Source organism: Erpetoichthys calabaricus, chromosome 18 (genome assembly GCF_900747795.2).
Source record: "Erpetoichthys calabaricus chromosome 18, fErpCal1.3, whole genome shotgun sequence".
Taxonomy (NCBI): Eukaryota; Metazoa; Chordata; class Cladistia; order Polypteriformes; family Polypteridae; genus Erpetoichthys; species Erpetoichthys calabaricus.
Window position 1 is genome coordinate 82,100,089 of NC_041411.2, and position 16,694 is coordinate 82,116,782.

General features: G+C 42.8%; 1 protein-coding gene across 2 annotated transcripts in view; it reads left to right on the forward strand.

The window, feature by feature from the left end:
• Positions 1-16,694, forward strand: part of ptprga (protein tyrosine phosphatase receptor type Ga) — a 411,465-nt gene that overhangs the window by 81,486 nt on the left and 313,285 nt on the right. For both annotated transcript variants that reach the window (XM_051921188.1, XM_028825125.2), the window contains exon 2: positions 1,778-1,882. In XM_051921188.1, coding sequence (XP_051777148.1) covers positions 1,778-1,882 — 105 coding nt within the window. The remainder of the gene's footprint in view (positions 1-1,777; positions 1,883-16,694) is intronic.

Genomic DNA, 16,694 nt, shown 5'->3' on the forward strand with positions numbered 1-16,694 from the left:
ATATACCATTCTTGCTGTTCTTGTGAACAGTCGCATCCTTCCTTGAGGGACAGCATCAGGGGGCTGCGGTTGTGACTGATACCTGTTCTAAATTGGCTGTTGAAGTGTGCGTTTCTCTTAAATAAAAAGTGCAGGTTGGCAGCTGTGGAGCAGCAAAGTCGGGCATTACTGCATAATTTAATTTTCTGTTCAAAGAGCATTGGAAATCGATACTGTAATTCATAGTAAAACCGTACCAAGCGCCTTCATCTGCATTCAAGGTTACTCATGGACTTCTATTCTAAAGACCTGAGGAGTGGGGGGCAGTGAAGGGCGGTCAGCGTCAGATCATGGAGGGATTAGGGTTGGATGCAATTAGGAAATCTGTGTGTGCTGCAAGGTCAGTAGTGTCTGTGGGATAGCACTTCCACCTGGGGCAACCTGAATGGTGGTCATGTCAGTCATCCCCAAGTTCTATGCTGTAATGCCCTATGCTGTAACACTGGGGAGGCAAGGAGCAGGCCAAGATAGCCTTTCAGGACTTTAACTGATCTTGAGACTGGATCCACAGTGCTCCCCCCGACACCCCCCAAATCCTCCCCATTTCCAGGATATATGGTGCAGAGAACCACTCTGGCCATGGTGATTTATGAAAACAGACAGCCGGCTTTGGCCCCAAGTGCCCTGGTGGCACCTCCGCCAGCCTGACTTCACTACCATCAGGTGGCAGAGCTGCTGATTAAAGCAGGCAGTGGGAAGTGAGCCGGCAATGAAAGCCGGAGAGTGGAGAAAACATGGGGTGGAAATCAGTGGACACTGGGAGTCAGCCTTCCTAAATTTTAAAAGGTTTTCCTAGGAAAAATTTGCACCCAAAATGTATTTTCTTCTTTGGTGGGAAAAAATGATGATAAATGCTGGAATGAGATTTTCAGGTTAGGTTGGATTTGTTTTTTTTTGTTTTTTTTGTTTAATAGGTGAAGCATTCCTAGCACACGATAACTTCAGTCAGCCTTGTATTGTATTGTATTTGATTTGATTTTGGTTTACTTGATTTTGGTTTACGTTTATTTATTTTTTTCATTTTAGTGTTGCCCCATTCCAAAATTTCAAACGGTGTGCACAGAATCGCCGTGCTCATATCATACAGTAAGTCCTCACACTTAGGGGAGCACGTACATGTGCAGAATTACCTCATTCAAATGACACATGCACAGAGTTACTGTGCGCCATATCCTTGTGCATAAAATACACTCTCCCATTGGCATCCAGGCGGCACACACATACGCACTCACACAGACAGATGAGCACTGACACATGCACAGAATTATTCTATGACAGTGAGAGTTTGCATACACACTCCTGCACCAGCTCAGAACCAGCCCTGCTCACAGATAGATAGACAGGCAGGTGCACAGTTCTTGTGCTCAGACTGCACACACATATACAGTATGCAGCGGCACCCAGATTAGTAATCACAAATGCATAGGGTCACTGCTTGTGTGTGTGTGTGTGTGTGTGTGTGTGTGTGTGTATAGCCGCTTAGTCTCACACACACACACATTTACAAGCTGGCATACGCGCTCTGTGCATGTCCTTTTCTGGGCACATTTCTGCACCTCTGTCCATGAAGAACAGCTCAGTGTCAGTCCAGAGGGTGTTTAGTCTCTTCCTGAGACATTTGCTCTTGCCACTCTGTCTGCTGTAACCTTGTGGCCCACTCACTCCCCATCCTGCACAGCCTCTGCCTGTTTCTCACTCTCACTTTGCCTACTCATCTGTCTTTTATTATTCTTTTCAGCTCGGACGGAAGGTCAGGTTGGATTTTTACGAGGAAGGCGACATGGTGCTGGACCACAGATGCGGCAGAGAAGGGCCTCCTCTATCCCGTACTGGGCCTACTCAGGTGAGCTCATTTATTCTTGTACTGCTGTGCAGAGCTGGGCCGGACCGCTGGTAGGGATTCCTGTCTTCTATTTTGCATGATTCATTCAGTAAAGTGTAATGGACTGGCGCTCCTCTTGTTTTTGGCTTTGGTGACATTTGACATTTTTGGCATCAGAAGATTTTTATGTTTCTAGCTTGTTGGGTTTTCTTTGTTTTAGTTGTTTTTGTCTTATTAATGATACTTTTAGCTTTTCTGGTAAATGTACCTGTGTATCAAGAACCAGGCTGACAAATATATGTGTGTGATGTTGCTGGCTGTCTTACTGGTACCCAGAATTGGCTGACCTCGGTGGGATTCTTTGTCTGGGTGGAGCTGACTAGACACCCATACTACATTCAGCCATGTTGGAGTGCTAAAATAGATAATGAAAATTCTGGCTTTCATGTGCTGGTAATGCCTTTGTACCCGATAAGGATGGCTTCAAGTCTAGAAATGAGGATGCTTGTTGAGGATGGTGGTGTCATTAGATGTTCTTATGTAGACCTTTTAATAAAAAAAAAAATGCTCTTCCATAAAGGGAGCTGAATAAAACAATTCATGAGTCCTGTCTTGATTGAAAGTTTTACACTGTGCACTTTTACAGATGGGCTTAAGGTTTATGTAGAGCTGATATAAGAGGTGAAGGGACAACTGGCCTGGTGTTGCAGCGAGATCCAGAACAACATCACCCATCACTAGTGTCATATGAGCAGAACTTTGAAGAGTGGTACCAGGTCATATTCTCCATCTTAGCTCTCCCTAGTGATGAGGTCTGAGTGTGTAGATGATGTGGTGATAGAGGAGGTGTTTAAACCACAGGGGTCAGGGGTCAATCTTCCATGTGACATAGATATATACAGCTAGAGGACTTATCAGTGAAGCTTGATATGGGGATGAACTATGAATAATTATGTGTTGTGTGTCTTCTATATCATGTGCACATATTGATTAGGCACACAGTACAATAATACAATAAAAGCTTGAGCTAGAACAACATTGGAAAGTTTAAGGTTAATTTTACTTGGTTTAGCAATTATTCTCATTATCATATTTGTTGTGCTGCTTGGTTCGCTGCACATAAAGAGGGGGGCTGGAGGTTGGCATGGGTCAATGGTGTAAAAGCACAAGGTACATCCTGGGAAGCTGCTGTTGTGGGTAAAACATTGACTAATGGAAGATTTGAGGAAAAAGTTATGACCTGGGCGGAATCACTAGGCTCTAAGTTCATTTGATATTTACCCATCACCAAGTAGTGCTGCTATCCATCCAGGTTGTATTTGGGGTAAATGCCACATTCATATGGGATTACTTTGCTTCAGAGTTTTGGCACATTTAGGAGTTAAATGACATCAATGGTTCAGATTTATAATGAGTGAATAAATGTTGTAACTGCTCCTGTTTTTGATTGTAGCACACTCTGTTACTGTCTCTGGGTAACTTAATGATACATGACATGTGTAGTCAAGCCTGGTTTGGTCTGTCTGTGATCAGTGTCGGTGAAATCAAAGTCTGACGCCTTACTACAAGATAAACAGGTAGAGGCTAAATTGGGGATATTATAGGTGAAGAGGGGTCCCTTTGTGACACCTCCACGACAAGACGAAGATGTAGTAGAATACTCTGTTGTGAAAGCTGCTATATATTACTGGTACTTCATTCATCTATCCATTTTCTAATGTTGTTATCCAGTCCAGGGTAGCCGGGACACTGATGTTTTTTAGGATGGCATTGGGCATAAAATATGTTGCATAAACCACTGTATTTGTATTTATGTGTTCAGGTTTTATTTGTTGGAAATTAATGCTCTTCAGTGAAGTCCTCTTTTACGATCCCCTTCATGTCTTATACAAGACTCTGCACCCTTTTATGCTTGACCACTCTCAGGGTTGTGGCTGAAGGAGAAGCTAAGGAAAGTCTTTCCTGGGCCTATGGATGACATCAAGGCCGGGTTGAAGTAGCAATTACAAACGTCCAAAAAAATCCTGCCATGGCCAGCCTTCTGGGGTTCAGCCTTTCACACAGAGCATGCTGACGCTCACCTAAGCCTTTCAGCTCCTTTATTACCTGGAGCACCGGTTCAAGCCACTATCCCACCCCCAGAGATTGTGGTCCTCTGTATTCCTCTGTCAAAGACTTTGTTCATCACAGTCCTTAATGCAGACTGCCAAGTGTGGTACCAGGGCGTTCCTGCTGAGGTGTACTAGAAAGGACCAGATTGCCAATCCTCCCCATTACTCTTGTATGTTATGATGTCATTCTATATTTCATTTATTATAGTTTTTTCTGCATGTTTTCCTCACTATTTTATCACTGTAGTGAGGTTTTTGCTCATGAGAATTTTGATTATCATGTTGGTTTTTCGTTTGGACTATTGTTCAGCATTTTTAGATTTATATTGTTCAGTTTCATCACAATTCTGATTTACTGTTGGCTACTGCCATCAGATGCAATGTTTCCCTTTTAGCGACCTGTATTTGCACTTTGTGATGTCATTGTAAAGACTGGATAAAAGGTTGTCGTTTTGGTCCAGTCTTTGTCCAAGATTACGGAAAACTCCACTCCTTCTTGCGATTCTAATAATTTGTTTTGTGATATTCTGGTAGTGCTGCTGCCTCACAGTTAGGAGACCTATCTGGGTTCGCTTCCCGGGTCCTCCCTGTGTGGAGTTTGCATGTTCTCCCCGTGTCTGTGTGGGTTTCCTCCCACAGTCCAAAGACATGCAGGTTAGGTGCATTGGCGATCCTAAATTGTCCCTAGTGTGTGCTTGGTGTGTGTGAGTGTGTGTGTGCGCGTGCACTGTGGTGGGCTGGCGCCCTACCCGGGGTTTGTTTCCTGCCTTGCACCCTGTGTTGGCTGGGATTGGCTCCAGCAGACCCCCATGACCCTGTAGTTAGGGTATAGCGGGCTGGATAATGGATGGATGGATGATATTCTGGTTGATAAATTTTTGGCAAATCCTTTTAAATTTGACACTTGGTATTTGTTTAAAAGGTTAAGACTCCCATATTCTTGACTTCCAGGTGGTGATTCTTCCGCACTTCTTGATTATGCCTTTTCTCCCAAAACATTAGAAATATTGTAATGACAACAGGCCATTCACTCAACAAGTCCATTCATCTTAGTTATAGATTGACTGGCAAAAATGGCAAATGTATCCATTTAAAATAAATGTGCAACACAATAAAGTGTGCAGAAAGTGAAGTGTGTCTGAATACTTTCTGAATGCACTCTACCTTTTATGCGCAGATTTTGGTAACACAATTAGAATTTGTGGGCTTGGCAATGCCAGGACATGTTTTGGCACTTGGTGATTCTTTCCATAGAATATGTCTGTTCATAAAGTGGATGGATGAAATTTACGGTGCTTATATAACCTCCACTTTATTCGTTTGCATAATTTGTGTCTTAAGTAGAATAAAAAGTTAATCACAGTGATGAGTGTAATTATAATAAAATAATAAAAACTAGAAGTAATGCCTCCTTCTTTAGGAGTGTGATGTTAAGTTATTCATTTAAATTCAGCTGGGAAATTATTCAAAATTCTGAGGGCATCGCCACCCTCCTTGACAACCCCCAGCCGTTCTTCGTTCTGGCACAGTCAGCTTTTAAGCGCCATTTCTAACGTCACTAGGTCTACTGTTCCAACCAACCGCATTGCTCCGTATGCAAAGCACTCATGTATTTTTTAAAATTGAATTTGATGTAAAAGTACATTTCATTTATTATCGAATAAATCTGCTGTTCAGATGAAAGAAAACTCATTACACTATCAAGTAGGCCCCCCTCCTTCCTCCACACCTTTAGAATTTTTAATAAGCTGAATATTTAATTTGGAAGCTTTTGAGCCATTCATTCCCACTTCAGTAAGTTGAGAAAGGCAGTGTGTGACTTTCAGACTTGAAACATTTTGTTCTTGATGCCAGCGAGGCGCTCCTGGGCCGATGGATGTAATGACGAGAGGCTGCAAGTCATCAACACTGTGATGCTTTCTTCTCACCTGGACATATTATTTTCCACTCATGATGAAGCTTGTGTGATGGCGGAGTTGCTGCTTAGTCCATGTCTTCATTTCCTCCATCTTTGCCCTCCCTAATGATCAAGTCTGAGTGTGCAGGTGGTATGGTGATGGAGCGGGCTATGTGAACCACAGTGGTCAGAGGGCAAGTCCGCCATATAACATAGTGAATTATAAACCAGCTCTTCAAGTTGTGCCACCTATAATAAAAGGTGGTCATTATACAGTGCTGAGCCAAAGCATTGTAGCCAATCCCTGATATGATGCCAAACCACTGAGTCATGGGCTGTACAAGACAGATTGAGGAGCAGTTTATTGTTTAATACAAATAAATTATGTCAAAGTATTGATATAGATTATCTGTATGAAATATTAACCTGGATATTAATGCATTTTGCAAAGCGTCTCTCTGGGTTATACTTTATTTAATGGGCCATTATTCCTGTTGGACTCTACAAGACCTCGGAAGCTTTCTGTGGTATCTGGCACCAGGAATGTTCACAGCAGATCCTCTAACTCCACCGCAAATTGGACTTGTCGTTTCTGCACATCCCACAGAAGCATCGACTGGGTTGAGATCTGAGGAATTTGGAGGCCAGGGCAGCATCTTGAACTCTTCATTACATTCCTCAAACTATTAGGATATTTTTGCCTTTTTTGTGGCCTGGGAAGGCTGAAGCCTAACCAGTGGAGTTTGGGGCGAGACCTTCTGGGTTAATGCCTATTTTTGGACAGAAGGCCCTGGCCTGATTTAGGGGTCTTTTTAGAGGCCTCACACCCTGTCGCCATTTTAAATGTGCTGAATTATTACATACGAAGTTAAGGTTAGAGTTCTGGGAGGGCTCTTTTACTCAGGAGTGGGCGTGCTGTGTACTGTAGGGCAGCAGTCAGACCCGTGTCTGAGTTTGAGAAGTCCAAATCATGTGACGTAAACCTACTGTTATGAGTGGGTTCATTATTAAGTTTTTCTGCTTCATTCGTTTGGAGTGTTTCCAGAGCCCTAAATTATGAATATTACATCTTTTTTTTTTTTTTTTTTTAGATTTACTTTTTTTTTTTTCCCACCATCTTGGTTATTTACAATCGCTGCCATTTTGTCTTCCCATTCATATCATTAGGGGCGTGCTCTCAGAGGTCATAACCCACATTAACAATGTGACATGTTTAAAATGTCACCAGTAAAGTCATTTCTATACCCGAGGTTACGGATTCATAAAAACCCCTTTTGATGCTGGATTTTGTGACAAATCACTCACCTTGCTTAGTCTGTTTTAGGTATTGACTCTTGCCTGTATTTGTTTGATTTCGAGTTTTGTTTCTCATTTTTGTCTTTGACACTGTGCAGTGGATCTTATGGTTTTGACCTTTTTCTGACTCTGTCTACAGTACTTCTTCTGGTTTTCCATCAAGGAAACCCCAGTCATATCAGCTTTCTGCCAGTTCACATGCAGTCTGACTGGCTGATCAGTGGAGCTCTGGAGGTCTCCAGCTAGACCTTTCTCATTATACTGTTCTTACAGTAATTCCTTACAATTTGTTATGCTTTTGTAATAGCACCACCTAGACGCGGCTCTGTCTAGTAGTAGTATGGTATTGAATGGAGTGAAGAGAAAATCACTCACTGAGCTCTTTGCACTTTGCCCACATCCCAAATGACCAAGCACCAGTTCACAGTCTTTTACTGTATCCCACATGCCATTTCTGGATTCCTGAGCCTACACTCCATATGTACATTTTTAGTAACTTGCTATATATTTAACAAAAGGGTGGCCCACCTAGCTAATTAATGAAACAAAGGGGGGGGCAGTGTGCCCGGATGAGTGCCATGCTGGGTGACTTACCTATTCATAAAGCTGCGGCAGTCGGCCGGAGCTGCTGACGTGTCCTCCTTGTCCTGTCAGTTTGCAGATTTTTTTTTTGCACTCATTTGCTTCATCACCTTGACCTGCAGAGGACAGCGTGAAAGAACAAGAAATTGACGCAGGCGGTCATCAGCTCATTAGAAAGCAGGAGAAATCGGACCGATTTACAATGCCAAGGAGGACTGGACGGACTGAATGGGGGAAGCAGTGGATCTGGAAGAGTGAGCCGATAACTAAGAAATGATTTATTTGTGTGTTTGTGTGTGTGTGTGTGTGTGTGTAATGAACTAGAGCATTAGGACCGGAGGGTGAAGTGTGTCTCTAAAAGTCCAACTGGTGCACCCAGATGACACCACTCTATACTGTGGTGGTCTGTTCATTAGCTTTGGTAGAAACCAACGCCAGGAAAGCCAGGTAATTTCTGCAAATGGGTTTATCAGCAGAGTGATGTCACCCTAGCGGTTTCCTCTTAATTGTTTCATCTCGGCTAAAGACACAGCGGCTTTGTGAGCAAAATAAAAAGTGGGGGAGGGGAAAATGGCTGATATCAGCTGCTCTCTTTTGTTATTGTGCCCGCGTGTGCGGGTGGGGATAGTGGCAGGGTGGCATCCAGTTGTGCTGCTTGATTTTTATCTGGCTGACTAATTTTTTCCAAAACACCTCACTAATCCCTAATGCATGCCATATTGTTTCCGTGTTTCTAAAGTAGGAGTGTCGGCAGGAAGGGAAATTCATTGCCATCCATTGAGGTACCAATGGGGCCTGAAGTAGAGGTAGGACTTGTTTTCTATAGCACCTTTCATAGTGAAACCCCATCCCCAAGAAGCAGCGCACAATTGTTTCTGTATATTTGGTTAATGACAGACTGAATGAGTTATCCTGTGCCAGCAGCCATACCACCCGCACTGCTCTAAAACATGTTTGGGCCCGGCCAGTGCTTGGATGGGAGAAAAACTAGAGAAAGCTTGGGTCACTGCAGGAAGAGATGTTGGTGAGGCCAGCAGGGGGCGTTTACTCTGTGTTTGGATTCCAATGTCCCAGTGCACTGGCAGGGACACTGGGCTGTAAAAATTGGTGCTGTCCTTCAGTTGAGATATAAAATCGAGGTCCTGACACTCCGTGGTCATGAGATCCTTGGGCAACTTTTGAAAACCGTAGGGTGTACCCTGATGTCCAGGATAAATTGACCACCACAGCCCCTAAACATCGCCTGTCCTTTATTAGCTAACTATCTCTGTCATCCTTTCACTACCTAATAGCTAAAGTGTAGTGTGCGTTGTAGTGCAAGATTGGCAGCCGTTGCATCATCCAGGTGGATGCTGCTTATTGGTGGTCTCCCCACTGTCTATGTAAAGCACTTTGAGTAGTTACAACAGTACTATATACAGAAAATGTAACTAATTGTCACACAGTGTGTCTGGAATACATTAAATCTGATAATGCTTTTATTTTTGTATAGTTACTGTTTTAATGAATGTCCGTCCAGAATGCTGTATGCAGTAGGTACCTCACAATTGATCACCTTTTTTCAAGCCACAGTGCTCACACCCTGTTAGGGGCTGTTAGACCTTGAAGTCTCTCAATGGAGAGGCCATTGTAGTAAACTTGGGTATTTCTCGTGTGTTTGGAATGGCTGCTACCAATCATGTACCCCTTCTTATCTGATAAGGACAGATGGAGTAGTCCTACTAAAATTTGCCACATTTATATAGAGGTCTAGGATGTAATGCTCATTGTTTTATTGCCCATATTGCTTTTTCATTTGTTTTCTTTTGTTTTGTTTTTTTTCCTTCAATCATCTTGATTTCTGTAGGTCTCTTTTGCTTTGACTGTTGAAAGTAAGTGAGCTTGAGTGGAATTTTAAGCTATTCCAACATCAAAGGTTCAGCCGCCTCCAGATCTCTGCAGAGAGACACACAAGCGGCAAAAGATCGACATTCCATCTCCCAAGCTTCGGCAAGACGCCCCCCACAAACCCCTCTAAGTCAGGGAGATCTGTGAAAGTAAATGAGAAAGAAAAACAGCATAAAATAAAAATGAATACTTTGGTTTTTTTTAAACTTGCTTTTCCATGACAGAGGGGTATTGGCCTACTCAGACTACATCGGGGGGAAGGCGGGAAGAGTCTCTCTCTCTCTCTCTCTCTCTCACACACACACACACACACACGCACCCATTTATTCTTTTGCTGTTACCTCCTTCATCCAGGATTATGGTTATGGGATGGGTGCCAGAGCCTATCCCAGCTGAACTGGGTGTAAGGCAGGAACAGTAGTAATCGTGTACATGAGATGAAAAATGACAAAAGTCCGGAATTCATGTGGGCACAATGAGAAAGGGAAAACTGCACACAGAAATGAAGGCAGGCTGTGCCACCTTTGTGTAAAAAAAAAAAAAAAAAAAAAAAGATCAGGGAGGATCAACCAGCTGACCAAAATATCAAGAAAATAAAAGCAACACACCATGCTGTGATAAATGTACATAAAACCAGGCCAATTTCTCTAAAGACCACTGAGTTCTAGAAATCAAAGAGGGGCTATGGTGATGCACTCAGTTGTTGCAGGAATGGTGTCTTCTGTTCAGAGCTTTCCTTACACAAATGTCAAGGACCTCCAGCCACCTGAAGACCAGGTTGAACTGGAATCCTTTTTACTCTTTATGAACAATAAGCTGGAGAAGCATAAGTAGCACGGTGCAGGTGAAATTTCAGCTTCATAATGAAGTATAAAAATCAATGTGAGATGTTCTTTTTGTATGCTGTTCAAGTGCTCAGTAATTTGATCTTGATGTGGACCAGACGGATGGCTTTAACTGAAGGCCCACTTGAGCAGGAGTTCATCATTTTGTAAGGAGGGATGCTGGCGGTGTGGGGTGATTTGAAGTGTCTCCCACCTTTCCTTTTCTGCAGAAGCAGTTTGGAAATCTTTCAGTACTTTTCCATATTGTGTACTGTATTTGTGTCTGTCTGTATATATCTGTATGTGCAGGCATATATAGAATAAAATATATCTTGTGGACTTCATGGGAGCCCCAACTACCAGACTCTAGTCAGCTGAACGAAATAGAATTATGTTTATTTTATAATTGGCCCACCTTATACTCTGTTAAGATACAACACAATATAACTGAAAGAACAAGCAACTCTGTCTCCTTCCACTATAGCCTCTGTGAGCCTCTTTCACCTCCTCCCGATTCTCACCCTGAGGTAGTTGAAGTAATTTTATGCTGGACCCAGGAGTACTTCCATTGCTATGACATTGCCTAAAGGAAGCACTTCAGGGTCATTTGGTCATTTGGAAGTTCCCAATAATACGGGTATCCAGTCTTCACAGCAACCCCCTGCAGCACCCAGAGACCGCAACTGGGTTGCCCTTCCACACTACAACTCCCAGGTAACTTTGCGGGTATCCATACTGGGCCCCTATCACAGGAGCACTGCCACTCTTGCATTGAGGGACAAATGGTTAATAAACTCCCTTTGTCCATCATCCATCCATTATTTGTTCCTCCCAACTGGGATAGAAATTGGTGATCTTCCCAGCCAGGCAGCACCCACTTCTTATTGTCCTTCAGCCTCTGCTCCCACACATAACTGTATCTGAAGATGTAAACAGTTCCACCCCAGGATGAGAGGGGCTCCTGAGTCTAACAGTATCATCTGCTTCCCTCTAGTAATGAGCCTTTGGCCAGGGGTGATACCTAGCCACACCTTGTAGCCCTGAGAAGGCTCTGCCCCATTCAGTCCCTTCAGTATAAAAAGGAGCCGTTCCTGGAAGGTGGCGTCACATATCGACCTGACACATGCTGAGAGCAGAGCTCCGAGTTGGCCTCCGTTGTTAAGGCAAACCTCACTTCCCTTGTTTCTTATTTTTGGGGCATAAAGCCGTCTTTTCTGTTATTAGTAAATGGGGTAAACCTGGTTGATACCCCAATCATTTTTTGGAGATAGATATATAGTAAACGCAGCAGATATAGTACCAGTGGGCTCCTGTTTAATGCAGGTTGGAAGAAGGGTCAAAGAAAACAGCACATGAGGGGTTTAAAACAGTGCAATCAAAGATGTGCTCCTCAGCGGTACATCTCATTTGCTAGGAGTCAAGATACTGACTGTCTCCTTTTAGTCCCAGATGGTTTTATATGCTGGATTCTTAATGGAATGGACCCGGAAGTGCTGTCACTCGTCTTCTAGATGACATTCCCTTGAACTGCAGACAGAATAAGATTTTGTGTTAACAAGTGCACCCCCACTTGACCTGGGGTGGCATTGCTTACCTGAGTAGAGCTTTAAGGATGCCTCCTATTCACATGTGCCTCACTATGTGTGTGTGTGTGTGTGTGTGTGTGTATATATATATATATATATATATATATATATATATATATATATATATATATATATATAATATAGGGTGGCGCAGTTGGGAGACCTGGGGACCTGGGTTCGCTTCCCGGGTCCTCCCTGCGTGGAGTTTGTATGTTCTCCCCGTGTCTGCGTGGGTTTTCTCCGGGCGCTCCAGTTTCCTCCCACAGTCCAAAGACATGCAGGTTTGGTGGATTGGCGATTCTAAATTGGCCCTAGTGTGTGCTTGTTGTGTTTGTGTGTGTCCTGCGGTGGGTTGGCACCCTGCCCGGGATTGGTTCCTGCCTCGTGCCCTGTGTTGGCTGGGATTGGCTCCAGCAGACCCCCGTGACCCTGTGTTTGGATTCAGCGGGTTGGATAATGGATGGATGGATATATAATATATATATACAGTGGTGTGAAAAACTATTTGCCCCCTTCCTGATTTCTTATTCTTTTGCATGTTTGTCACACAAAATGTTTCTGATCATCAAACACATTTAACCATTAGTCAAATATAACACAAGTAAACACAAAATGCAGTTTTTAAATGATGGTTTTTATTATTTAGGGAGAAAAAAAAATCCAAACCTACATGGCCCTGTGTGAAAAAGTAATTGCCCCCTTGTTAAAAAATAACCTAACTGTGGTGTATCCCACCTGAGTTCAATTTCCGTAGCCACCCCCAGGCCTGATTACTGCCACACCTGTTTCAATCAAGAAATCACTTAAATAGGAGCTGCCTGACACAGAGAAGTAGACCAAAAGCACCTCAAAAGCTAGACATCATGCCAAGATCCAAAGAAATTCAGGAACAAATGAGAACAGAAGTAATTGAGATCTATCAGTCTGGTAAAGGTTATAAAGCCATTTCTAAAGCTTTGGGACTCCAGCGAACCACAGTGAGAGCCATTATCCACAAATGGCAAAAACATGGAACAGTGGTGAACCTTCCCAGGAGTGGCCGGCCGACCAAAATTACCCCAAGAGCGCAGAGACGACTCATCCGAGAGGTCATAAAAGACCCCAGGACAACGTCTAAAGAACTGCAGGCCTCACTTGCCTCAATTAAGGTCAGTGTTCACGACTCCACCATAAGAAAGAGACTGGGCAAAAACGGCCTGCATGGCAGATTTCCAAGACGCAAACCACTGTTAAGCAAAAAGAACATTAGGGCTCGTCTCAATTTTGCTAAGAAACATCTCAATGATTGCCAAGACTTTTGGGAAAATACCTTGTGGACTGATGAGACAAAAGTTGAACTTTTTGGAAGGCAAATGTCCCGTTACATCTGGCGTAAAAGGAACACAGCATTTCAGAAAAAGAACATCATACCAACAGTAAAATATGGTGGTGGTAGTGTGATGGTCTGGGGTTGTTTTGCTGCTTCAGGACCTGGAAGGCTTGCTGTGATAGATGGAACCATGAATTCTACTGTCTACCAAAAAATCCTGAAGGAGAATGTCCGGCCATCTGTTCGTCAACTCAAGCTGAAGCGATCTTGGGTGCTGCAACAGGACAATGACCCAAAACACACCAGCAAATCCACCTCTGAATGGCTGAAGAAAAACAAAATGAAGACTTTGGAGTGGCCTAGTCAAAGTCCTGACCTGAATCCTATTGAGATGCTATGGCATGACCTTAAAAAGGCGGTTCATGCTAGAAAACCCTCAAATAAAGCTGAATTACAACAATTTTGCAAAGATGAGTGGGCCAAAATTCCTCCAGAGCGCTGTAAAAGACTCATTGCAAGTTATCGCAAACGCTTGATTGCAGTTATTGCTGCTAAGGGTGGCCCAACCAGTTATTAGGTGCAGGGGGCAATTACTTTTTCACACAGTGCCATGTAGGTTTGGATTTTTTTTTCTCCCTAAATAATAAAAACCACCATTTACAAACTGCATTTTGTGTTTACTTGTGTTATATTTGACTAATGGTTAAATGTGTTTGATGATCAGAAACATTTTGTGTGACAAACATGCAAAAGAATAAGAAATCAGGAAGGGGGCAAATAGTTTTTCACACCACTGTATATTATATATATATATATATATATATATTTATAATATAAACACATATGTACAGTGCCTATAAAAAAGTATTCACTACATGAAAGTTTCCCTATTTTTTGTTGTACAACTTTGAATCACAGTGTCTTTAATTTGCCGTTTTTGACATTGAGCAACAAAAAGACTTATTATTGTTGAAGTGAAAAGAAATCTCCGCATAGTGATCAAAATTAATTAAACAAAACAGAAAATAACTGATCACATCATAGGTATTCGCCAAGCCATGACAGCCTTGAATCTGTGTGCACAGGTCTCCCTCTATCAGCTAATGTTCCCCCTTCTTCTTTAAATCTGCTCCAGTTCTGTCAGGTGTCCTGTTTATTGTGAGTGAGCAGTCGTCGTCTTCTTCAAGTCTGGCCTCAAATTCTCAGCTGGATTGTGATCTGGACTCTGATTCAGCCACTCCAGGACATTATCATTGTTGTTTTGAAGCCCTTCATGTGTAGCTTTGGCTTTTTGCTTGGGGCTGTTATTTTTCTGGAAAGCAAATCTTCTCCCAAGGCATTGGTTTCTTGCAACTGCATCATGTGCTCCTCCAGGATTTTCTCCCGTTTTGCTGTATTCATTTTACATTCACAAGCCTTCCAGGGCCTGCTGCAGAGAAGCATCTCCACAGCCTGCTGCTGCCACTGCCATGCTTCGGGGTCAGAATAGTTTTTCTGATAATGTGCAGTGTTAACATGGTGTTTTAATCTGATGATCAAAAAGCTCAGTGTTCATCTCATCATACTGCAGAAATTACTTCCGGCAGTCTTGCGAGTCTCCCATGTGCCCACTGCTGAGGTGTCTTGTGCATTTTTCCTCTGCTCTCCCATAAAACTGCGACGGGTGAAGCACCTGGTCACAGTTGTTGTCTGCACTGGTTCTCCAATGTTGTTCACTGTGGCTTGTACCTCCTTCAGTCTTTTCGGAGGTCTCTTTGTAGCCTCCCTCAGAAACAGGTGCAAAAGTCAAGCAGTGCTGCCACCTAGTGTGTTTTGGAGGGACGGGTCCTTCCATTATACTGGCCTCCCAGCTGGTAAAGGGTCTTCTGTCCAACCGTGCACAAATGCCAGTCCATCCGTGTTTACACACTATGCCAGCCTCCTGATTGAGACCGAGTTCTTCCAGGCTGATATGTCAGATCATCCATGCCATTCTTCACATTGTATATAGCATATGTGTGTGTATGCATATGTAGAAACAAAATTAAACATGGCATTAACTTCAGAGTTTTATTTTCCTCATTTTGTATTTAAACTGATGTTATTTTAAAGTCACAGAGTAAACCTTTTTTCACAAGCCTTTATTTATCAGCTCTTTTATGATCTATGGAAAGATCGTTCTGATCTTTACGAAGCAGGTCAGGTGACAAGTAATTAGTGATAAAAGGCTCTTCTCAGCAGAGGCAGTTTGGGCTGTTAAGATATAGAGAAGCAGGACTGGCAACAGGCGGCTCTCACTCATGCGCGCGCGCGCGCACACACACACACAAGGAAAGTACAGTCTGCATGCTTGCTTATCAACTTTGAAGATCCTCACTTCTCCATTTATTGGCACACACTTAAGTAGGTTAGCCCATCAGTTCTTTGGTAAATTATCACCATCATTCTCAGGTTTATATAAGGTCATTATTGTCACATGTACGGAGTGCAGTTCTCTTGAATGTGCTTCCCGGAGTTCTAGTTTCTTTATAACGTCTGTCAAGATGGTTTGCAGGACAATTATATGCCAAGAGATAAATAACTACAAAATAGACTTTGGAGATGGACAATTAGGTAAAGAAAAGGCAAGTCATAGTCTTAAGATGGGCAAAATGAAAGAATGCCTGGAAGGTTAATCTAACATTTGTCAACACCCAATATGGAAATTCTAAAGAAAACAAAGCAGATTCCTCATATTGACCAGAATTCTTTGCCTTATTTATTGTTTTTTTAAGAATGAATCCCAGAACCACTTAAGCTATTTGTGTTTAATGAGCAGGTTCATCTAATAATGTGACCACTGATCATGAGAGGGTGCAGGAAATGTCCAGTGCTAGGAGCACGAGAACAGTGTGAGAGAGACTGGCTTATAATGGATGGCTGAATAAGAGCAGCTTGGCATGCCTTTATGGAAATGCATCTATCTATCCATCTATCCATCCATCCATCCATCCATCCCTGCCAACTACATTAAAATGTCTGTCTGTCTGGAAAAGGGTTTGTAATGACAAGCTCCATTTGCCCTCATGACACCTCTGCACTGCCTCTGTTTGATGTTCAAAAGGCCAGCCTGGCAAGCCAAGTACGCTCCTTCTCCTTCCCTGCTGTTTCACACTGGCACAGCTATGCTGAATTACTGTAATTCCCCAGTAAAAGCAGTTTAGCAGCCACATTACACAGTATGAATTTTTAATTAGGATCGACTAGCTTGGTTTCCAGTAACAAGTTAATTATCTGCAGTTGCCTGTTGAAACTTGACTGGAGAAAGGTCAAGGTGCTCAGAAGTTTAGCACAATCTCAAGTAACCACAATAAGTAATACTT